Below are 26,155 nucleotides of genomic sequence, written 5' to 3' on the forward strand. Positions count from 1 at the left end.
ATAAACCAATCCACTAAAATTAAAATTCAGTCTTTGAAATGGGACTTGAACTCTTCATACATACTCTGCCCTGCTGACCCTTCCTAAAGGGTGTAAGTCAATATAAAATACTCACAAATGGAGAGAGGATGATGGATTTGCTGCCAAATAACCCTAAGCAAAAGTAACGCTGTTAGCTATAGAGGCTTTCATTTCCTTTGCCAAGTGATGGATTAAGAGAATTTACTAGCATATATGATGTTTTACTGTTTGCATTTTTTTAACCTCTGGTTCTTTTATTCATATAAATAAAAGCTGTACAACCAGTAAATAACAAAAGAACAAAAGGAACTGCTTATTTGCTTCTTTTGAGTTGGGAGTTTTAAAACCAGGTAAGATTGCTAACTTGGGGAGGGAAGGGAAAATAAATAGGACAGAAGTTGCAATGTCATCAGTTTCTACTCAGTAGAATGGTATTTTATTTATCAGGAACTGGGCAGTGCCTCTACTTTCTGAATGAACGACAGATCCTTCCTATCTATTTTTACCTCTGGATAACTGTCCTGAGACCAAGAATAATGGATAGCCCTTAACAGCTGTAAACTCCATACTTTTAATTTATGAATGTCATTGACAAAGGAAAGAGTTGTGTTAAGCTCTAACATGTTGCAGAAGAGGTCAACATACAGCATTAAAATACCATGTCAGCTTGTCAGTGAATTCCTGATGCATGTTTAAGTACTGGCAGCTGCCATGGCTCCACAAACCCCCTGTTACCTTAAAGTTCCTACTACCGTAGTGTTTGGCATCTGCCCATTTCCTACGGTGGGACAGTTCTTGCCTCTAAGAAAGTTTATAAACTGAATAAACACATTGGGAAGAATGGGATTACATACGCAGGCATAGAAGCTGAAATTACTTGTTTAAGGCCACAAAGCTGGTCAAGGATGGAGCTGGTAACAAGACGTATGCCTCCCGGCATGCACTACAGTACCTCAGCCACAGGACCAGGAGTTCTCAACCAGAGAAAGCGCGCTCGCTGCTGGTGACAAGCAACGGACTCAGCAGCTCTGTCTCCTCATCTTTTACTGGGCAAGACAGAGCAGAAGGGACAGGGCTCCTCAAGACACCAGCTCCTCAGAAGCCAGCCAGCAGGAACATTCACGCGGCCCTTCCTGCCTCAGCAGATCCCCCAGGCATACAACCCCAACCCAAACACTGTCTCACTACATCTCCCTTCTACTCTGCAAACCCATATGAAGAAAACAAAGCGTGGCTTTCCCAAATAAGGTACACGTGCCCAGTTCTCCGCTTGGTTCTGACCCAGCCAGCTTAGTTACAGTCCGACACTTCATTCAGCACATGACCGACACACACATGTGCCACTTCACAGCTCTTAGTCTGTGAGAAAACCATTTAATTCCTTTGCCACAGATCAACATCCATCCACCAGCGAAGTTTAAAAAAAGCTTGAAAACAACCATGCAAGGCCGTGTTCTCTCTTCATTATTTTCACTCATGTCACTGTTATGTATTAAATTGCTTTCCTTACACTGAAATGGCTTCACCCATGAATTCAAGCTCAAATACGTAGTTTTGTTATCCTGCAGGGTGGACTTTTTGAGCAGAAGATGTGTAATTATTAATTACACAAGGTCTAAAAGAAAGTAAAAGACAGAGTTGCTAACTGGAAAATGAGTGTCAGAGCCTGCAAAGGAAATTAAAACAAATTACAAGGGTCTTTGGCCACAAAAAAAAGTAGAAGCTAATAAAGTGAGGTCACCATAATATAAGAAAGATGGAACTGAAAAACAAAATACACAAGAGCTGAATGTGCTACTCTTAACAAAGAGTAAATCAAGAATTTCAAAATCTTGGAAGAAAAAAATTAAAATGCTGATACAAGCTTTATGTTTTTAAGTTCCTTTTCTCTTGGTGCCTTGTATCTAAAAGGTATCAAAACTTGTATTTAAGTAATGGGGGGGGGGGGGGAGAAAATGTTTCATACTAGGTTTTAAGGTGGGGGGGGGGGGGGGGGAAGAATCTGTTTCATCATAGGCTTAAAGGTTTTCAAACAGATTTTTGAGAAAAGAGTAATTTAAAAAATTTTGAAAAATTTTGAGGTAAGAAAGAAATGCAATCTTTGTCTACCAGAGGCAGGCTATGTTAGATACAAACCTTTCTCCAGTAATGAAAATGTGACAACCACTCATCAATGTAGCCTTCAGGAAAAAAAACCTGCTACAGCAATACATAGGGCTGCTAGCAAGGCCAGAAAAAAAAACGATGATTACATGACTAAGAGAGAGGGGAATAGGCAGCCATGGTAGGAGAAGTCTGGGAAAGGAGAGAGGACCAGTCTGAGGGCTCTCATTTCGTATTTGCTAAACTGCCTCAGCAGAAAGACTGAGGAACACTGATGGAGTTTATTGGTGATGCCAAAGTTTAAAAGAATCACCAATATGGAGAGGAACTAGGATATCACACAGGAAAAAGCTGCAGCAGTGTTTAGGAAGGAATTAAGAGAAACAGAATGAAAGTTATTAGTAAACATTGCCACTGGAGATTTATGCCAGAAGTCTGACCTGCAGTTTGGGAAACTCATACTTTCAAACATCAGAGAAGAGTCTGGAAGCCTAGTAGTATTAAGTCAATCACAGAATGAGTGATGTACGGAAAAGGAGAAAAAAAAGAAAGTGATTCATCTGAGGATAAACACCAGCAAGGTGAGTAACTTTGCAGAGCTTCACGCATGCCCCTATGTTGAAGAAAGTGAACACAGACACAGAAACTAAAGAAGCAGATAGGTTCTCTTATAGGAATAGCAAGCCTAGCACTAATTATAAAAGATTAAAAAGCTGTGCTTGTTTAGTTAGACAGACAGTATAAAAATTATCACCTGAGAAAGAGAAGACTAACCTGGAACATAGTATTACAGAACAAGAGCGAATGAGTCCAAATCGGCCATGGAACCCAGCTAGCTTACCAGCAGTAGCAGCAAGAGTTAAAAATCCTAGCTAGTTTCCAACTGGAGCTCAATCAGTTTATGAAGAAGAACATCTGATATGCTTGTCAGATAAAGCAGAGAACTCTGCTAAATGGCTGATGATTTATAATCACATGTTCTTTTATTCCTGTAAATTGTCCTTCATCATTCTGGATATCAACAACAGATTTGGGAATGTACATTTATGAATATATTTTCTAGTGAGGGAATGCCAAGAGAATTTCTAACACTTCATAGATATGTTTTTTCTTTAAAGGGAAGAAGGTAAAATCTCACTACAAGACAGTCCATAATTTTGGAGCTTTTTTCTTTAAATAGCATCATCTCTCCTTATCAGGCAAAACACCACTTTTTAATGATGCATAATATTAGTTAGACATAATCCAATAGTTCATGATCAATACCAACTTTCAGTTTTGAGTTTAGCTTTGCATAATTTACAAGCTCCCAAATTAATTCAACTCCAAAATACAGTGACATATGATACCAAGGTCAATGCTAGAATGCTTCCATTCTACGCATGACACACACCAAGACTCAGGACAGATCTCTTCTACCTAATCTTCCTTCTGAAAACCCTTATTTTGTAACGTATCCTAAAGATCAGAACTGTCAGAAGAAAAAGTTTCAAGAAATCTTCAGTGAAAACATGGAGTCACTCAGAACTTTCTCAAGGACTCTGAACACAGTAAGATATAAGAAAAGTTTTAATTCTCATTTGGCATAATAATTAATAAATTATTTCAAGACTTCTTAAAGCATTTTCTGCAATAGAAAGTCATTTAAATCATTGTCACCTGACTTCCAGCAGAACCAATCCATGCACAAGGGATGCATGATTTGCACCCAGATTAGTAGTGACAAGGCAGTCAGTAAGCTCAGCTTTCAGGAACTTTGACTTCCTGTCAGTGAAGGAAAATGCGTTGCACGACATCTCATCTCTGAAGACTTTCCAGCTTACAGATAGGAAAATTTCCTAAGATTGTAAAGCAAAAGGGAACAGGAGAAGATTTTTTGATTCTACTTTACAATCCATGAAAGAATTGGATTTTACTTTTACCTTGACAAATGTGAAGAAAGAAATAAAAAGGGCACCTGGGATGTGAAAGGCAAAGATTCACAGATCTTCTAGCAGTAATGGTACTTTTTTTTTTTTCAGTTTGTGGTGCCACTGTGCCTTGTGGCACAGTGATTTTAAGAGCCTTGCAGCAATACTAACACAATATCCCCTTCCTCCCCCACTGCCACAGTTGCTCTAAGCACAGCTGCTTGAGCAGCTGCACTATGAATGGGACCAGAGAAAACACTGTAAAGTTTTGAACATCCCTTACTTAGTTTGTAGCACATACGTTTCAGAGTAAGCCAGCACTACCTCGACTGATAATGCTGTCAACCGCCATGTACCATGAAACCTTAGCCCTGCTTTAGCACTTAAGCAAGAAAAAGTATATTGCTTCAAAGAGTAAAATATTGTAGCGTAATCCTATTACATTTTGTTTCTTGTGAAAATAAGGAGTGAAGAAGTCAGAGATGAAATAACACAAGGTAGAAAGATGCTGGACAGAAAAATTAAAGCTCTCTGGAGGGTCACTGCATGGAACCCCTTTCTAGTGGTATCGACCAACAAAAAAATAAAATTAAAAAGAAATCCTTGAACTCAACATTTAAATGCAATAATATCACATGTACTACTAGTGCCAAAAAAAAGTTTAGCCAAAGTATTTGGACTTTATTTCCTTTTTTGGAAAAAAACTACTACTAAGAAAACAGTTTGAAGTGTCTTAGGACATTAAATCTACTGAAGATTATTCACTTAATGTATTAAATACAGACAATTTTCATAAGGTGGTTTATAAACTTTCTACACAATGTCTGCTCTGAGAGTATGCAAAATAGATACTCTTTGAAACAAACTTTGTACGTACTAGACATAGTTAGAGCAGCTGGCATCATTAGTTTATCCTAACAAGAGTACCAGCACAATAAAAAGAGTCCATTACTTAGCTTATAAAAATTTACTGCTTCTACTTGAGTTTATACCATCAAAAATGCGTGACAAAGTCTTTCCAACTACACCAAGTGGACCAACTAAAGAATGAAACAGAAAGCAAACCTTTCTTAAGAAAGGCACCAACAGCTTGCAATTAGCCTCTTGTCATCTGATACGACACCAGGAAAGACAAAGTCACACTCGACCTTTCCTAGCACAGTGTGCTATCAGCATTGAATGGGGCGTGCTTATTAGGAGTAGGAAAGAAAGCAACCACCAAACATATAGTCCAAGGCTGAAATACAAACTTCAGAAGAACTTTGATTTAAAATTCCAAAAAATATATTCATCCTTTACTTTTTTTCTGATTTACAACAACCCCTTTCTGCAGCAGAAACACCTCCAAGGGATTAAAGAGATGGATAGGGTGATCTGCTGAGTTGTTTATAGCAATAATTTCTCACACACTGACTATGACTCAGGAAAGCTCATTCTTCTTCCTCTTTCATCTTTTAAGCCTTCAAACACCTCTTGGGCAGCCTGCATTCATTGACTAAAAAAAGTAATAGTTCATCCTTTCTATTTACCTTAACAGCGTATGAAGAAACAATCTGACTGATGCAGAAAAGGAACTTGGAGTTTTACAAGCTATTTTGTTACTTTACACCAACACAGGAGGAGGAAGGAGCAGCAAAGATGTGACATAAGAAGAAGCCCTGGTGATGTTAAATGTGTTAAGCATCAGAAATGATCATCTCCTCCTGAGCTGAGTACCAGACTCATCACAAGGAGCGACTAGCTGCAATCTGTGTTGATACAGGTACCAAAATTTCCCTCTCTTTTTTTTTGTTTATTGATATCTCCCTTCCCTTCTTAGCAAGGTTGCCTACATATATGCCCACAGGAGTAAACAAGGACTGCAAAACATTTTTGCCCTCATGGCATGCCTGAAGGGTGACAAGTTAATATGGGTTCTGTAGTCTAGTCCCCTCCATTTCTAGTTGCAATTCAAGGCACCTGTCTCTAAACAAACCTTTGTCCCTAGCGAGATGTCAGCAACCAGAATAAATTCCATCTCACTGATGCTTCTTTGCAGTCCATCCTCTGCTCTCCCTGACATGAGATATGACTCCTGAAACCTACAGAACCTCTTACCATTTGTCTACTTGCAGAATACACCAAGAATTTCCCCCCCACTTGGAAACTATCACAAAAAAAACCCCCAAAATAAAACAAAACAAAACCCCAAAAAACAAACCAAAAACCAGACTGCTGGGTGAGCAGGATGGCAATACAACTGTGATAAATAAGTATTTTTATGTGCTTTGCCAGCTGGCTGTCAGTAGGCACTTGTCAACTCTTGCCCTTCGAGTAATTAGCAAGTCTTTCTAGGACAAGGACTTTATTTTTTTTGTTCTGCATACACACAGTGCTTATGACCAGGACTCTTACCTGGGAGCAAAGTGCTGTTGAACCCATACACCGTGTCCAAATCCTTGAGAAGAGAGTGTGTGTGTCTGTGTGTGTTTAAGAACACCCAGAACTCTGTTTTGTGAAATGATTCTTTCCTATACCACAGCATTTTATGTGGCAAAATAATACCAGGAACACTTACCTCCCTAAATAGTGTAACCTTTAGAATTAAAATCAAGAGTCTTACATATACATCATACATTGTGTTGGTCCAGACACAGGACTTCTGCTGACAGAGAAACAAACACAACAATTCTTTGTTAATTTAAGGCAATCCCCCTAATGTAAGCATCCAAAAACCTGGTTAAAGTCTTGTTTGCAAAAAATACCATGACCCTTCTGAAATAATGAAAATCTTCCTCAAAGAAATGGTGGGAAACTATGGAGGAGAGAAAGATGAGGCACAGAAGAGGACTTTCAGTAAATCAAAATACACTCCCCTGAACCATGAAATAAGAACACAAGCACAATGAGAAAATTGTCAAAATTAAAGCTTTACAGAAATGGCAAACCTATCCTCAGGGCTGCCAGTAAAATCTTCAGTTGCAATTTGCACCACGTGTGGCCTTCAGTATTAACCAGCTCCTGTGGATCACCCATGAGTTTGACATTCCAACATCAGAGGACAGCGATGAAGAACAAAAGGGGAATGAAAGAGGTTAACACCACAAAATGAAACAAAAAAATCCACCAGAAATAATTGCCTAAATACAGATAAAGATATATTTCCCCACTCAGCCATAGCACAGGACTCAGCCTAAATGCCAAGCTCCTGTCCCCACCACTGCTGGGAGGTCAGCTGTCCTTGCTGGTTAACAATGAAGCGGAATCAGAAGCAAGCTATGCAGAATCGGTTAAATAGGCCAGTTTAGGCAAACCTTTCATACAAAAGGAAAGCAAAATGTCAGAAACAGATTTCAGGCTGCTGCCAGAGGGGCTGAAATGATGTGCAAGAGGTTGCAAAGCTCTTAAAGCAATTGTGAGGATTGGTGTGTTCAATGTGCCGTAGAGCACGACCTCCCAGGCCACGGGCACGGCGGCCCACCATGAAACCGCCGGGGGGGCCATGGACCCATGGCGGGGCCTGCCGGCGCCGCGCAGCCGTCCTCAATGGGCCATGCTTGCCCACAGCAAGGATGGGGGGAATTTGCAGGGAAACAGGCCCAAAGCAGTAAAAAGCTGACAAGATAAAGAAGTCTAGCTGAGACACTGCACTAAAACTTCAGTGGCAAAACTTGTCCTGAGAGAACTCAAAAACAGAGCAAAAAGACTGAGTTGCAATGTAGCAACTAGGCTCAGGGAAGAGAGAACGGACAAGCTGAGCTAGAAGGCTTCCGCTATCTTGAACTTAAATGAGGGCTTGTGATTCACTTAGATACCCGAAACTGAAGCAGAGAATGCCTTCAATTAGTGAGAGTTCACAACAGGACTCAACGGTTTAACTTTGTTTAGATTTTTTTTTAAACCAGACTGTCTGCATCGTTGCTAACAGCCGCTATTCAAAAGGCACAGCATGCTGCAATCCCAGCTGCACAGCAAGCAGAGAAAGAGGCGATGCAGGCCAGAGAGAGAAAGTAAGGTTTAAAAATAAATTTAAAAAGAACATTTGGGGAGGATTTTTTTTTTTTTTTTGCCTTGGCCATGGCACACGGTCACACAAACAGTGGGACCTATACAACAGATTGGTTTTTCACTGCTTGCTGTCCCAACTCACCCTCCCCTGCATCAGCTCTGGTGTTTTTGTGACTCTGGGCTGAACTGCTTCTGTGTTAAGTCAGCAGAAAACTAAGCCAACAAAAAGGGCAATAGCTTTCTGCCGGGATGTCATGCAAAAACAGTTGAGCACAGGAGAGCGGCTCAGTTGCTCCGGCAATGCAGGCTCAGTCTGAGTAGCCAGTGTATCCACAGTAGCTTTCCTGGCACTTTAAAGCTCCAAATGAGGCTATAATATTATAAATATTTATTTTAGCAAAAACACCACCTTATGTGATATTATCTCATCTTTCCCCTGTCACACATATAACCGTTTGCCCAGGCACTGTTGTGAGGGGAAGGAAGGGGATTTTTTTGTAGTAGTTGTTTTCAATCAAGACCAACTCTTCAGCTGAGTTTATCACTTGGCTCTATAAGCAGGTGCGCTGGCAGGTGAGGAGTTGCACAGGACTGGAAACAAGCAGCTGGAGGAAGGAGGTTGCTTAAGCCAGGACAGAAAATAAAAAATATGTGTTTGTGAAACTGTGGTGCAAGTTTAGGCCCTGCTATTCTCTTTAGTACTGGCTACACACTTAGCAGGAGGTTCTGCTCTAAAATACCTATGGCTTAAGTAAAAAAAAAAAAAAAAAAAAAACAATACCAGAAACAATGAATTTTTTAAACCGTAAAGCTTACCCTAATTACAGACATTAAAACAACCATTCACACTTGTGACTACCTGCAAAATTTATTTAAGCAGGCCACTCTAGGAACTTTTGTTTTTAATAATCTAACAAGGGTCTAAAAATGATGCTGAAGTTCTTTGCTCAGCAGAGCAAGCCAGTCTCATTTTGAAGCCAGTTTTGGGGATTTGTGTTCTACAGAATAAAAACCATACAAGAGCCTTTAGCTGGCAACACACAAAGGTTTTCCTCTATTGCAGCTACACTGCTTTGTCTCCCAACACAGAAACCAGGGCCAAAAACAAACAAAGCAAAAGAGTGTTAAAGACAAACAGGTGGATAAGACCAAAAAAGAGCATGGAATCCAAGAATACGCGAGGATATGCTCTCTGTGCCTGAGGGAAGCACTGAATGGAGGGGAAAACAAACCCAAGGTGATACTTTTGGGGCTCCAAAACCTGCATCAAGACTGCCACCAGCCTACTTCCATTCAAATGATACAAAACAGACTTCCCACGTGAAAAGATTGCTCACTGCAGAAACAAAGTCACTTCACCCAGCCTACGAAAAATGTCAGCTACTCTAAATGCTTTTGCTCTTTGTCCCACAAAGCCATATAACAACAAACATGGACTAATGAAATACCGATTCTATGAACATTAAATAAATGTATTCAGAATGCAAAATGTTCTTACTTTGAACTGATGTTTGATTATTAGAGGGAAATGAACAGACCCTTTAGTTGTACAACAGTTAACACTGGAGAAAATAACCCTTTTCCTTGACACGATCACGCATCTTAAAAAGAACCATAAACACAAAACACATGCCCAGACTACCTTGAAAACCTCATGACTACCTTAACAGCAATGCTTTATTTTCTTAGACAGGTCAGCATTTCCCTAGCTTCTCCTACCTAACCATAAGAAGTGAGAACAGAATATGGAATCACACTTTTCCCAAGAATGCTCTTGCTAAGAAAGTATTACATGCAAATGTCCGATAATCTCTGCAAATTATATCGGATCAGAAGGGCAGAGGTTAGCAAAACTGTCTCTAGGAACTAATATTTTTAGTAATACCCTAACAAGGATCTAAAAACCACTGTGCACTTTGCTGCTTCACTTGAAAAAAAAAAAAAAAAAAAAAAAAGGACAGAGAACATTTATTCTAAGCACAGAACACTTCAAGGTCACTGTTCCACAGGTACTCAAAGTCCAACGTTAGGATTAACATAAACCAAGCTAGCCTCTGCCTGCTCTCCCACTGTTGCTAGTTGTGCATTCTTGCCACCCTGTTGCTCCAGCATCAGCAGCAGTGCAATTGTAGCGAGAAGGTTCAAGAAAGTTCATCCAGTTGAGACCTGATCACTTATTCTCATCGGATTATGATACAGTTCTAAGGTAACTAATTTAAACTGAGGTTGCTGTGGTCCCCCTTCTCTCTTACCAGTCTCTTTCATATGCACATTTATTTCGTACCTAGCTAGCGAGGGTGTTCAGGACACAGATGAGAATGGCTGCAGCAGCGCAAAGGCATTACTAACGCAAAGTAGCAACACCCCTTTCATTTTATTAATTCTAAAGTTTAAACACACACCACAATTTTTATAAAAACTAGTTCACCATTTAGCCACAAGTTTATTTTCCCTGTGACCATACCAGTAAGTTTTACTTAGTTGCTTCTAGAGTCCGCTCACCCACATGCTTTCATGGGAACGTGAGGGCCTTGTGGGGAGGTTTTCCAATGCAGCTGGAACAACCTAATGGAACTACAGGACACATCTTTCAACGCAATTCAGTCATTTAACTGGTTCAGCCACCTTGTGGAATCTCAAACACAGAGACACGAACACTTGAGACAAAGGGCAGAAGAAGTGCTTTTGGTTTTTTACACATTCCCTTTAAGATTATTTAAGATTATTATTAATATTAGCATAAAATGAAGTAGCATTCTTACCTTTCATCACTATTTTATCCATTCACTTACATCACTGTTTGACAATTTACCAACAAACCATAATATAGTAAACAAAATAATTACTTACCTACAAATCCTTTCTCTCCAACTAATTTAAGGGCAATTTTATCTGCCAAAACAGAAGAATTTCCATGTGCAATGTTAGCAAAAGGCCCAGCGTGAACAAATACTGGTGTTCCCTGAATGATAAAAAATATATATCATTAATTTAATGGATAGGTAAGAACACAAGCTCAGTACTCTCGCAGACTAATCAAGATCGTACATAAGTCAAAAGCCCATATAATGAGTAAGCGCTGTGAGACAATTTGGTGGGGTCAGGTACATCCCAGGTGCTTGAGACCCCATTCACTGCCAGGCCTAGGTGTCAGAACCTGTTTGATTCACAAAAAGGTAACAGACAGAAGCACAACTTTAGGTAACTTACGTAACTTTTTGCCCAACCTTGAAATGATGTTTCATACTTCCACCTTCACCCCTGTGGGGTGCTATTCTGGCACACGGACTACAACCAGCCCTAGGTGCATCGCTGCAGATGGAACACAAATAGAGCCCAGCTCCTGCCCTGCACCATCCCTTACTGTTTGTGTTTTCCTCGTTGACTGTAATTGCCATTCCTGTGCAGGCAAAGTAGCCAGTGGAAGCAATGACGGACCAGAGTCAACGGTTAAGGAGCTGGAGATGGAGAAGGGAAGGGACATAGAGGGGGTGCAGTGGAGGTGCTGATATGAAATGGAAAAAGCATTCACCACTGCTGGCCAAGCAGCTGGGAGACTCGGGTGCAGAGCCCAATTCCCCTAAACTAGACACTGCACAAATACACAAGGAAAGTAGAGTCTGTAGCAGGGAGCGAGCTGAACCAGCAAAAGGATAGGCAAGGAGTTAACAAAGTAATGGCACAGGGAAATTTGTCAGGTAGCAGGCAAATCTCGGCTTCCCCATTACTTTTCTGGCAGGCATCACCAGGAAAGGAGAAATTAGCATCTACAGATAGGGATTAGGATTAGGTGAGACATACTAACTGCTATTTTTCTGGAAGTCAGAACACACAATCAGAGGGAAGGATAGCACTTCAGCTGTCTTACTATAAAATACTTAAGCAAACATCTCCATTGTTGTGTTAATGCTTTTAAAAATCCCCATCTGGTTAAAGAAAAGGTAATTAGATAACTTCAGATTATGTCCATCAATGTTCTTGACGCACATCTATACTAGGAGCTACTGCCAACCTGCAAAATTTCAGGCAAGTTACTGGGCAATGTTCCTCGATTTTTGACCAGAAATACCAATGAAGGAGGACGGTGTTCCATGGATGAGCCGCAGGCCACACCCAGCAGTCTCATGAACCATAACTTGTAAATTATTAGCCATATAATAAAAGCTGGCTGCTCCCCCCACCACCCCCCAACAGTGTCTTAAGAAAACAACCTACCCAGACAAAAATTATCATGTTTTCCATAAAACACCAGAATAACACTACTGGATTACAGTAGTGAAACACTTGCTACTATAGAAAACAGACCTTCCTGTTTCAGTATCACTAAATACAAATCATATAAAATATACCAACAACAACCATCTGTTCTTATTGCTTCCTCTAGAAGTAATTATACGTAATGAATTGTTCTGTTCAGAGCAAAGACAAGTAACTTTTTATCCACTGGCACATCAAACTTCAAGTTTCATCTGAAAAACCAGGGGGCTTTGCTTGTTTGTTTTTTTACTTGAGATTGGAAAAAGGAGGATATGCACACAATGGGCAGGGAATATTCTCTAAAAACTAGACAATTAAGCTACAATCTGAAGACAACTCTGCCTCATACATTTTAGACAAGAAACAGCAGAACAGGAGTAGAAAAAGTAAATAAACCAGAAATTATACCCTGTAACAAAAGGAATGATGCAGATTATCATCATCATAACACACTGACTTTGTAATGTTTACTTAAGGTTTACTTTTTTTCTTGCTTGCTATCTGCTGATGATCACACACTGCAATATCAACTGGGGTTTTACATATTTATGCAATCAAATTAACTTGAACTATGTACACCTTCAACACTTCTTAATTGTACTTAGGCATCAATCTAATGGGAGATGCTGTGCAAAATAAAAGATTACCTCTATCCCAAAGAGTTTATAACTTATACAAAATAAAATGCAAAGCACTTCCACCAACCTATGTATAGGTTTTAATTCCTTAAGTTTTACTTTAACTCAGTATTTACCCTGCTGGCATTCAAATAAATAAAACTGCTGTTTTCAGCTACCAGATTGAAATCCACGGGATTTATTCTGATTTGTGTTTTATTACTAAGTTTAATTTTACTCTTCCAAGCCCTTGCTTTCTTGTGGCAAGCAACTACAGGGCCACTCTCCTTAGAGCCCAGAGCACACATGTGCAGATGTGATGTATGGAAGCCCAAGCACAGATGACTCGGGCAGCCCAGCCCATACTGCAGCACCTATGCAGAGAGGGGGCCAGAGGCGTCCACAACATTCCCTGTGCAACTGTGTTTCCAAGAGTTCATCCACACAACATGGATGGGAAGGAAATTTGGATTGTGGGGTCTAATATCCAGAATATCAGTAGCCAAGAGGCCCCTGCCACTAACTTGAAATACAAATGCACTGCTAAACCACTGTCATGGTCAGATGTTCCCCTGGAGCTCTGAAAACCACCAGAAGAAAAGGAGGAGTTATTCGAATGGTCTTTTTACAAGGCCAGTCCTGGGAGAAAAATAAAGTCTAGGTTCTGAAGGGAGCAAACTCCAGTAGAGCCTGAGGAGCCTCAGGCACACCCTGGAACAGGGACAACGTCTTCTCGGGCCAGCTTCAGTAACCCTGTCTCAGCCCAACCATCCCACTCCAAAGAGTGTCACTTATTTTTGTTACTGTCTTAATAAATTATATGGAGAAACAAACAGTGGCACAGGGATGCATTCTGCTGACTGTTCTCAGTACAGGAAATTTTATTATCCAAGTTTTACTAGAAGAAAATAAACCATGAATGTCAATAAATATCTGAAGTTATCTGGCCGCTAGATGGATGTTTATAATACTTATTACCATCCTCCCCTCATCTTTACTGTGAGTGGCACTTTAAACGTAACACGAGCAGACCATCCCAGAGCAGCCAGCCGGCAACTACAAAGTGTTGTCCCATAGAGCAGCTGCTCTGTTATGCATGGTATAAATAAATGCTAAACATTAAGGGATCAGTTCACAAGGGAACAAATCTGTCACGACAAATGTGGATAAACACTATGAAATCATTATGTACCTTTCAAACACAGTTATCTCAATTCCAGAGCATTGGATATAAGTTCTACTGAAGCCTAGAGTTATTGTAGGTGGAGTGCTCCATGCTTCCCATTTTCAGATTGTACTGTCATTCCTGCATATAAAACACTGTCAATCACTAACGCCTTGAGGGAGCATTTCTGGTGACAGAGTAGCAGGGTTGCGATGGAGCTCAACCCACCAAGAAACCACTTTAAAACACAGCAAATTAAAATACACACATCAACTCACATATGAAAAAAAGCACTGACACAAGTTGTCAGTTTGGTTCCACACAGGACTGACATTCAGTCATTTTTCATTTATGAACTTCCAAACCTCTTCTCCAGTGCGTGCAGATGCTGATGTAAAGCTGGTGCAAATCCACCAGGTAGGTCATTCTTCTCCCCTTTCATAGGCGCCTAGAAGCAACTCCTCAGACCTCCACAGCTTAACAATATTCCCATCTACAGGCTCTTTGCCAGATCACAGAGGAGAGTGGCTATCTCTGCAACGGCTGCTTTCAGCTGCTGCTACCCACAGATGCTATCACTTACAAATTTTATCAAATTATCCATCAGTATCAGCTAGAAATCATCCAGAAGATCGCCTGCTCCACCTCCTCAGGCAGTCTTTTTGCCATTCCCCAATACCAAAGTGATCTGGAAGATGTGCTTCGGTGAACAGTTTCATCCCTACTTGCAGGAGAGGTCCACAGCACAGTTTGAGCTGCATTTGTGTTCTTTTTAATCATATTATTCCAGTTTTTACACCAGCAGTGTGCTGTAGATACTGGATGTACTTGTCACAGGATCATTTCTGAATTTACTGTTATCAAGTCGTGGTGTTGTTGCTAAAGGTCCTTACACTTGTATTGAGAACTCGTTCTCCCTGAAGGGATTAGGATTATGTTGCCTAATTACTATTGGAAGCCTCTTCGGAAACTTAAGAGATTCCTCTTCTTTTGGATGGTACTTATTAGGATTATTTCAAGTGTGATTTAGACTTCAAATCTCCTAATTTCTGGTTTGTGAGAAGAGACTTGCAATTCACACACATCAGAAATATATTGTTCCCTACAGTATAAGAGGCATTGCATCCACCACCTCAGGGTATACTAGGATTAGTTTGGCTTAAAATCTGTCATGCTTGAGGGCTCTAAACTCGCAGGTGGATTACTGTGCTACACTCAAATGTACAGGGAAAAATATCTTTCTTCTTCCATCTCCTCTCTCCTTTTTCTTCTTGAAAAACTGAAGCTATTAAAATTAGCAGCTCTTAAAGCTATTAACATGAATAATTAAAAATAATGAAAGGTATTTTTTCACAAAATGAGACATGGCACAAGCTTGAGGCTCAAGAACAGCAACAACATCGTGGGCAATAACAGAGCAGGCTATTGCATTTCTACACAAGAGCAACGACACAGCCTAAGCTGCATACATCAGCCAAAGCGCAGCACTATCTTGGAAAAGATTTAGATAAGCTTGAGATTTCCATTCTTGGGCAGGTGACCCATGTTAGCCTGCAAGCCAACAGGTATACAAAGGGTGACAAAAGTTCACCTTTGACAGTCAAATGGCAGGAGCGGAGCATGAAGCAGTCTTCTGAGAAGCTTTAGTTTGCTGTTTCAAAAATAACTTTGTAAGAAGAATTTGAGGGAAAAATATCCTTGGGTACTGTGGCCAGAGTCCTCCTAACAAGCAATAGTGTCTGAAGAAAGTCGGCAGATACTTCAGTCATAGCATAGATTAGACTAGGAAAGAGTACCACACAAAAGGCAGGAATTTTATTGCATAGAAATGTGAATATAAAGAAACGCAGTGGAAAAAAAACCACATCCAAGTCCCAGAACCAAATGGCTATCGATCAAAAGAAACTCTTCTGCCATTTATAATTGTCTTTTAGAACACTGCAATAGAACCACATTATTTTCTAACAGATAAGCCAAGAGCAAACAGAGTGATGCAGACTAAATGCTATCAAAGCTACCTTGTCACTGATAAGTTTAACACACACATTGTTACCCAAGTGGCAATTTAATACACAGTTCTGGCCGTGACATTCTTGATCTTACGTGACCTCCAGTTTCTGCTATTGGATATTATATTAAATTCTGACACACACATATATTCTTCATACAGCCATGTGAAAGAACAGATGTTCTTTGCAGGACAAGATGGTTACAGTAAAATAACGTATTCTTGTAAAAGATGGCTATAGCAAAATAACATAGACTATTTTTCTAATATTCCCTGAGAGTATCTTTCTACATTCTTCAACTTTTCACCATACCAGGAATTGTTGTGAAATATTCCAGCTATGTACATTTGATGGTCAAACCTTCAAGAATGTATTTTTTCTCCAAATACATTTGTTTTCAAAACTGTTTCATTATTTTCCCATTTTTCTTCCTTCCTCTCCTTATGAATAATGCTCATCATTCACCTTACTATTGAAAAGACAATACTAGACTGCCCAGTCATAAAGTTAGAATGTACTAATTCTGCATTCTTTGAGCTGCTGGAAGAAAGCTCACTAGGGTGAGTATAAAATATTACTCCCATAGGCCAACAAAGGTCCATTTAGTCCCTGAAGGCACTATGGCAAGACAGGGTGGCTGGGAGCTGTCTTTTGAAAAAGCATGAACAGGCAAAAGGACCTCCTGTGTTTCTGAATGGCACAAAGTACAATACAGAATAGAATGGCCTCAGCAAAGCATCTGCCTTCCACTCAAAATGCTGGGCTGTGGGAATCATCATGGGAACATACATAAAAAGGAAACTTCCTTAGAAGAGCAGATGGGAAACAGAAGGAAGTCTACTACTTGGAAGCCCAACCTGCCTTCCAGTGTGCTCAGAAGCAGTTCAGCAGTGCACCGCAGCTTGTTTGCAACACTAGGCAAAATTATGACTAAAGCCAGTCTCAAAGAAAGGGGAAAAAAAAAAAAACCCCACACCAAAAAGGTATAAATGCAGATAGAGTTGATTAGTTAACATACACAAATGAACATTTGCTAAACTGCCTTTATGGATTTGACCCTGGCCTGAACCTTGAAAGTTAAGTGCAGTCACTAGAGAGAAGCAGGACAAGCACAATATGGAATTTGAAAGCCGGAGAAGGGCAGGCATGATAAGCCATACTCACCTCTAATGTCTGCATTAGTGTGGGCTTAATTGCATCTTTCATCAAAACTGCCAAAGCACCTGTTACTCCCTAAAAAACAAAAGAATGCACATTTTAAGGAAATAAATTCTGACGTGCAACATTTCTGAGTTACACTTAAGGTTACAGTTAAAACAGGGAAAAAAACCCTACACTTCAAAGGAGGAAAAGAAAGTGTGCCCATAGCCATAATGGATAAGCAGTGTTACAGTGTTGCAAAAAGAAATTATTTAGATGTTACCTCAAGACTTCTAACATACTGTATTTACAGAGCGTGCCAGAAATAGTAACAATTTTTGCACTGGATACACTTAAAAGCCAGTAGGCAAATATTCTTCCTATTTCATGGAGTGACCATAAAAAGAGTTATTAAGTGATCAGCATGAGGATGTGCACGGGAACAAAAGATGAAGCGGAAGCAAAGGCCACTGAGACTGAGAAAGCCAGAAGGCAATAACTTGCTAAAACTGCCTAAAGAAATGACAGATGTATTTCTTTCAAGACAGAATCAATAGCAGGAATCAATAGCTAGCAACAACCAGAGAGGGTATTTTTCAAGACTTTTACAAATATATACATAATAGAGACAGGATGAAAGCAGAGACAGAGTTGAGCAGAGGTAGATAACGAATACATCACGAGATTAGAAGTTAGAGGTGCCTTACTGTGATGATGAGAGGACAAAAGGAGTTGAGTGAATTGCTACATTTCAGTTGTTAAAACTCTAACTCCTCCCTAAAAACTTTATGGGATATTAAGTATAAATTTCACACTGACCAGATTTAAAATAAGAGAAAGTTATGACATTCCTCTACAATGAAATCAACGCTAATTTTAGAAAAAACTGTCTATAGAGTGTGCACAGTACTATTAGACTATATGCAGAAGAAAATGTATTTTGAAAGAACTAGATCATGGATAGAAAAAAATGCACTAGTGTTATAAGGAGGGGCTCACAGGCTTGATGGAGAACATAAAAAATGAATTTAATACATTATCATGTTGAAAAGAAACGTTAAAACCAAATAAAAATAACAGCTGCTGCAAACTGTTTAAAATGAAGGTTCAGAAACATGGATACATTACCTGAATATCCTATTAAGAGCAGAACAGTAATGTTCAAATAAAGAAGAGCAATGAAAATAACACCTGTATAATTCTCAGCACAGTTCGTGCCAATTAACCCAAAATTTCACCAATCAAACTTAGTGTGAAAATCCAAATGACAGACAGATGAGAGACATAAAAGCATGTGGTCATTACAGATGTATAGTATTTTGCACAAATTCAAGTTTCCCCATTGTGAGGATTACATCTGAACATAAGACTTCAGAGGAAAATGCATCAGAATATTCAGCCTCGGATAAAAATTAATTCAAATGAAAATAGTAGAACTGGTTTCTACTAAAGCATGGGAAGTGTTTCTTTGGGGAGAGTGAAGGAAAGAAGATATTCTTCACTCTTTTCATTTTGTAAACTCCCAATATCTACAAACACAAATAGACCCACAGAGACATAATATGAGAAACTGGTAGCAAAACAACATAGTTTTCCCTCTTCTGAATTAGCAAAGAATAGATTTCTGTTTCTTAATGTTTCAATTCTAGAAGATAGGATCAAAAAGCAAGGACACACCAGTGTGCCAGCCCTCTGTGGGAATGTCTGAGGCTCCATCACTTCCATGGAAGCAGCCTGGGGCTATGTCATACCTATACCCAACTACTCTCGTTTGAATCCAAAGCTGACAGCCTAAATGCAAGGCAAATGGAAAACGTTAAAAAGAGAAATGAAATTATTATTGCTTTACACTTCCACAAGTTCCTCCACTGCTACAAATTAATTGGTAAGATTATAAACTAATTATTTTAAATAACTTAAAAATGCAGAACAAATCTCAAAAACAATGTTCCGTAAAGTTTCACTTAACCAGTATCCCATAAAATTTTCAGCTGTTAGAATATGCGACTTCAATATTTTATCCATAAAAGAGTTTGCTTTTTATGGCCATGTTAAAATAACTGCCATTAGCATTGCCTTTGATTTCTTGTATTTTAGTAATTTGTAGAAGTCTTTCCAAAGTGGGCATTTTTCGTAGGATATTAAATTTTAAATCTGTTCAATATAAGAACTTGCTTTATAAAACTGATTTGATTCACTTCCAAATCTGAAGCACTTACAAAATAGTGAATACCCGGTTTCAGCTCTAAGAATTTAAAACGAAATGGAACAAATTTAAATCCTAGCAATTTCTTCATTAAACCCCAGTTTTTAATCCTACTAATTTATCAGAACAAATACATTCTTCTTCCTGTTGATGGTGTGCAGAATTTTAATTCATTAAAATAAAAAAATCAGAATGTACAATATACTTATTGAATAGATCTATAAGCTCATTTTTTTTCTTGCTGTTTGATGAATTCAGCAGACAGCTGGGACAGAATTTCTCAGACCAGAAGCACACTTCTTCTCCTTCCACCCCCAGCTGAAGGAAACGATGATCATCACCAGTTGCTAGCAACACAAAACTAAAACAGCTAGAGAAGTTTTTTGTCTTCTGTCTCATGGAAAGCAGATCCATCTACAAACAATAGTTAGTAGGTTATAGGTAACAGAAATATCTGAAAGAAAAGGTTGGTTAATTTTACATTTTCTTCCTCTATCCCAGTTTTTCCAACATCATATAGCATAAGCTATTCATCATTATGCTGAAAGAGAAACAGCTGCTGAAAATTTTCAGCGCATGAACACTGAGATAGTTTACAGTCTTACTACATAAAAGGCAATTGTAACAGCTACTCTCTGGAGAAAAAAAGCCAAATGGAAAACTTTACATCAGATCTTCCAACTGGTCAATGGCAAGGTCAACTACCTGAGCAGCCACAGATCAGCCCTAACGCTCCTCTTGGGCAACCTGCCTAAGGACTGACAAGCGTTAACTCATGCCAACTGTAGCCATCCCAATTAGGGGTTTCTGTTGTCTGCTTCATGCTGGATGAGAACACCAGCTCTTTCAAAGCAAGTGTGCAAACAGCCATTTGCTAACCCAAGCCATGTTGACTGGGAAGAAGGCTTTTGGGGGAGAAGAAAAAAATAAAATAAAATCCGGACACCTTTTTCTCCCCTCCCGCTCCTAGACAGCAACAGCTCAAATCCCGTCTCCTTTGCTTTCTGATAGTTCTTCACCCATTTGACAAAAATAGCGAAGCAAAAAATACTTCCTACGCATTTTAACTTTTTGGGAAACTTCATCCATATTAGATATGTATTCTGGACATAACAACTCATTGCATCTGAAGCTGAAAGCAAAGAAAAAAAGATGCAAAGACTCCAATTGGACACACCATGTCTATCTGCCTTCCATGCTTCTTAAACAGGCTTGGTGTCAGCAACAATCTTTAAAAGCTAAACATTCAATATAATTTTTCATATCTATCTGACATGACTCTGACAGAATAAAGTTTCCATTCCTTCATATCCCCAATCCTCCAAGCAGCTAGCAAACAATTCCCACAGCTCACTCAAAGTCCTGGATCTGATTCTCAGAGGAATCAGGTTCCCATTTTCCAATTCAGAGAAGGCAGATAATTTTTTTTTAAAAGAATTAGAGGCTTAGACACTTAAACACCAATTAAGCATGAAAGAGACCAAGGATCATTAGCTTTCCACTAACTCACTGTCAGAAGAAAGAAGTAGGACTCTGAATCAAATGTATATGGACATTGAACTCTCCTGGGTTCCCTCCTGGAACTGATCCCAAGTACTTCTGAAAGTAATACCCCTTCCATCTATCCACCGGCTGTTGGGGCAGGTATGCTCCCCAGGACAGCAAAGATCATAGAGCACAAAATAAATTACACACGTGACACAAGAAAGGCAAACTTAGATGAAAAACCAAAGTACTTTCAAAGCAACGTCCAGGGGAGCAGCCTCTGAAGTCTAGCAAGAGTGGAAATGAAAGCCAGCATCAGATGACAAGGAAGGTGATTGAGAGCAACTACTGTGAAATGAGTAACGGTTACACAGACTTAAAGGCAGAGAAAAACCCATTTTTTGATTAGAAAAATAATTAAGTACTTGTAACTTCACTTCATATGAAATTGTAGTTTCTAACAAAATGATAGTATTTTCCTGCAGTATCAGTTCTGTAAAAAATGAAACCCTAAACCATAAGCTGAGAAGAACTGCAACCACTTGTGTTTAAAGCGAAGTATGTGCACAATGTTTCTGATGAATCTGAGAACAAAATATATTCAACTGACAGATCAATTATAAAAGTAAATATGAAGCTATTTTTTTTAGTCCTGCAATTACTGAAATCTAACAGCATGACACAAAAACTAAGTGGAGAACTAGTCTTATTTAAAAAAATAGTGACATACTTATTTAATATTTTTAATAGCTGCTGAAATACTGATCTAGGGCATACACACCCATTTAATTTCACATGAAGATATGGCATGTGTCCATCAAAATTCTACTACACCGTAAAAGCCAAAAAGCAATTCAGTTTTAAAAATACTGTACAATGAGCACCACATTTTGGCAAAGACTTCTTTATGTTCCATTACGGATGACAGATATTTAATCCATCACTCTTGTGGAGGGAGTCTTCTCAACTCATGAAATATTAAATTTATCTTTTTTCTATTACTGCTAGCCTGCCTTTGCATCTGGTTTATATCTGCCAATGTGTATTTTAGGGTTTACTATTGTATTATTATGAATATATTGTATATAAAGTAAAAATTAAGAGCAATTGTGTTTTTGTGAAGTATATTGTGTATACATCTGGAAAAAAATCACAGAGAAGGGTTTCATGGTTTTGGTTCACACAGATTCCAATGAACTAAAGACTACTGTCAAAATTTAAAATTCAGTCTGGGTAGTACATGTAAAAGATGAACCCCAGAATTTTTTTAAGTGACAGGTAGGACAGACCACCACCCATTACTCAGGTTGTGTGGTACTTCCCATGATAAAGCTGCCTTTAAAAATTGTTAAAACTATATGCAATTGCAGTTCTTTGGGCTAAAATCTTCCATGTCAAGTGGCTATGATAGATTCAAGGTTTTAAACTTGATTTTGTTTTATGAAAATTTAAGTTAAAATGATTGAACTGTTCTTGGATCGAGAGTATTTGGAAAACATGTATATTGTTTTTCCTGCATTCAATTGTCTTGAGATCCTTCCTTTCTGAGCTGACCCTGATCCAAAAGGATGAAAATTCAGGAGAATGGCTTCATATCAAACCTCTTACCACATCTGAAAATTTGCTCAAGATATAAACCTTGGGAAAACAAAAATTGTTGGAGCGGGTCCAGAAGAGGGCCACAAAGATGATCAGAGGGCTGGAACATCCCCCCATAAGGACAGGCTTAGAGAGTTGGTGTTGTTCAGCCTGGAGAAGAGAAACTCTGGAGGGACCTTCGAGCAGCCTTCCAGTACTTCAAGGGGTCTACAGGATAGATGGGGAGGGACTTTTTACCAGGGCATGCAGTGCTGGACGAGGGGTAATGGATTTAAACTGGGAGAGGGCAGATTTAGACTAGATATTAGGAAGAAATTCTTTACTGTGAGGGTGGTGAGGCACTGGACCAGGTTGCCCAGAGAAGCTGTGGATGCCCCATCCCTGGAGGGGTTCAAGGCCAGGCTGGATGAGGCTTTGAGCAACCTGGTCTAATGGGAGGTGTCCCTGCCCATGGCAGGGGGGTTGGGACTAGATGGTCTGTAAGGTCCTTTCCAACCCAAACCATTATATGATTCTATGATTATACACATCCCCCCCTATTGTTTCCAAAGGATTCAACTTTGTACAGTACACATTCACAAGTGCAGTACAGTTATTCATAAGCTCTCTCCCATTGTCAAAATAACCAGTAGTTAATTTGATAAAGAAATCTTAGTAAGAAAACCCACTACTAATTTCCTTTTTTGACATTTCTTAAATTCCAACACCACTGTATCTGACTTCTTCATGTTAATGTCTGCAGAAATGAACAATAGTTCCTGTTTCCAGAAGAGAAACTGGCATACACAAGGATCAAACTCAAAAGTATTCACATATTTTGGATGCTCAACCCAAGACAACATAAAATAATTTCTCCAGGTTCAAAGTTCTTGATGGTGGTGTACTCTTTCCATAGATTTCAGCTGTTTAGCTCCTGAGTATCAAGCCAGATTGAAGACTGCACAACCCCTCATGTACTGTAAGAATCAGTTTGTACAGACACAGCATCACACACAAGCTCTGTGAAAAACACAGGAATAGAATTAAATTCTCTAAAAAGGCACTGTTCTGCCTTAACCAGCTTCGTACTCTTCCCATAGTTATCCTCATTTGTAACACACTCCACAACAAAGGAGGTAGGAGTTTCTGCACGAAACTGGGCATGATATGCCCTCAAGTCCTCCCTGTGCATGGCATGAAGAGAACCTGAAGAAGAAAAAGAACGCGGCAGCATAGCTGCAGATAGTCATAATACATATCCTTGACATTGTGATGAATTTTTTTTTGTTCTGGGCAGTTCTTCTATTGTAAAATACAGAACACTGCTTTACAGAAGAACTAGAAACATATGTTCCGCACAAGTGACACCATCAAACGATTGAGATGCTAAGCATAGGAAGTTTGTTTAAAAAAAGGCCAAGAAAACCTAATTAGTAACAGACATTTTGCTGAACACTACTTTAGTTTTAGGGACATAGTGGAAAAATTTTTAAGTTCTTTGTGCACTATTCATATATTCAACCTTATGATTACATTTCCACAGAGCAACTATAGATGAAACAGACTATGGAAAAGCAACTGCTTTCTTTCATCAAGCTGATCAGCATTAAGTGGTTTTAGACAATTTGAATATTTTGCAGTATTAATACATTAAAGCACTTTCATACAAAAGTAGCATCAAGATTAAAATTTTGTATTTCAAATGTAGTTTTAATTCTGACACTGAATTACTTTAAAGTTTTTGCATATGTGTTATAAGGTAACTTACTCCCTTCCCCCCTCCATTTGGCCAAGGCAAAGTTATGCAATTGAAAAGGAAAACTTCAACAGCTAGAATATTAAATGTAGTTCTTCACACCTCCTGTATAAGTGGGAGGAGTTGATTTGCTTTGAATTTTAATGATGACTGTATTTAGAAATTTTGGTACCCTTATCTTAATTTCAATTTTAAATCAAGGAAAGCTAGATATTACATTTTCATTTCCTTATTAAACTGGAGTCCACTAAGGCTGTGAAGGTATTCCTGGCTTGTGGATTTGTTATCTTTGCTGACAAGGCAGGATACCGGTTCCTTTGTTCATTCTAAAAACGAAGTAAGTCTGTGCAGATGTCCACATAAAAAGGACAAACAGGAAAGAACACACATAGCCTGTGTGATATAGGCAGTCATGCCAGTAGGGTGGCATGAAAGCACGGCTCCAAGACATATCACAGTTCCTTCAAGGATATTTTTGGATGATAAAAAAGCATAAAAGCAAAGCATTATTATATTTATTGTATTTAGGGTGTGCTGTCAATCTGCAATATATGAACTTAATTTAGTAATTAGGCTTCAGAATTCAAGTAATGTAATGTTACAGTAAACAAGTGCCCATCACAGTGAGCCTACTCCTGGCATACAGTTGGACTGCAAGGGTTAACTGGCAGCTTCTGGCTGCACCAGAATCTGCCATACACAAACATGTGTGAGCTTCCAGCTACTGTTTACCGACTCACAGCCCAGCTATAAAGGCTAAAATTTGATATAAAGGAGGAACATATTGACTTCTTTCAGAAGCTCAAGTAGGCAGGGAGGAAACAGGAACTAAAGAAGGGAAGGAAGAAAAAGTCTTAATGATGTAAAGAGATAACCCTGTCCCAAGCATGGTCAGCAACCTATGAATTAAGAATAGCTTGTTTCCAGTCTGATTTAGTGTTATAAGTACTGTAACACCTGAGTACACTTTACAAGTACAGTAGCAAACATTACCAGCTCTCTCAAATAGGAGCCCATACTCTGACTCCCTCCAGCATCAAATTTGTTTGCCTTAAGAATTGCAAAAAACTATCCAAGCACATTACGGAGACCAGAGACTTCCGAACCAGATGTTACCAGAGAGTTGGAGAAATGAGTTCTACATCTTGTTCTCATTGTGAGCAAGTTTTGGCCCAGAAATTGATCTTCGATATCTGACTGTGCTTTTCAAAGCAAAATCCTTGGCATGCACCTGCCTTTCTAATGCTTCAAGAGGCAAAACAAAACACATCAAAGGTTATTCACAGGTCCACAGCACTGAACATACCAAATCCTCTGCTGTTACTGGTTCTCCTTTCTTGTCATTGGCCACCACCATTTTCCCCAGCCTCTCCTTCATGTCTTGCAGGCTGGTGGTAAGTGCCAGGATGGCCATAATTTCACTTGCAACAGCAATATCAAACCGAGCCTGTAAAACAGAAATGAGAATCATGAACCAAATCAAAGTCAGGTCAAACACTCAAAGTGAATCATCAGGAATACACTCAGGAAAGACAGATTTCACACCGGAATTCAAACAAGTTCTAAATTGTAACCCACAGCTTTAGAGATTACTCAGACTAGAGTAACTTCAAACACTTTGTTTATAGTCCCTCATTAATGTTCTCCATTATACTTCATTTACTTGGGGACCAGTCTTGCAGAGTGCTTAGCCCCTTGGCTCACATTATCCTTCGCAGAAGCTCCCTGAAGGACTAAGATTTTTTTTCTGTGGTAAAAAAGAAAATCACCAGATGTGTTTTGAGCTTTACTGGCGTGAGCACAACATTGTGGTTGGGTTTTTTTTTTTTTTTTTCTTGTAATGTTCTCTGAAAGTTTTTTATTCTGGTTTCAAAACATTCCTGTTACATTTGATCATTCTTTTTTTACATAAACTCAAAAT

At 39.1% G+C, this 26,155-nt stretch overlaps 1 protein-coding gene across 1 annotated transcript in view; it reads right to left on the reverse strand.

Annotated features, from left to right (window-relative positions):
- Positions 1-26,155, reverse strand: part of MTHFD1L (methylenetetrahydrofolate dehydrogenase (NADP+ dependent) 1-like) — a gene marked incomplete at both ends in the record, with an annotated part of 87,392 nt that overhangs the window by 12,517 nt on the left and 48,720 nt on the right. The window contains 3 exons of the mRNA XM_010087706.1: positions 10,872-10,983; positions 17,234-17,302; positions 25,541-25,681. Coding sequence (XP_010086008.1) covers positions 10,872-10,983; positions 17,234-17,302; positions 25,541-25,681 — 322 coding nt within the window. The remainder of the gene's footprint in view (positions 1-10,871; positions 10,984-17,233; positions 17,303-25,540; positions 25,682-26,155) is intronic.

Source organism: Pterocles gutturalis, unplaced genomic scaffold (genome assembly GCF_000699245.1).
Source record: "Pterocles gutturalis isolate BGI_N339 unplaced genomic scaffold, ASM69924v1 scaffold24511, whole genome shotgun sequence".
Taxonomy (NCBI): Eukaryota; Metazoa; Chordata; class Aves; order Pterocliformes; family Pteroclidae; genus Pterocles; species Pterocles gutturalis.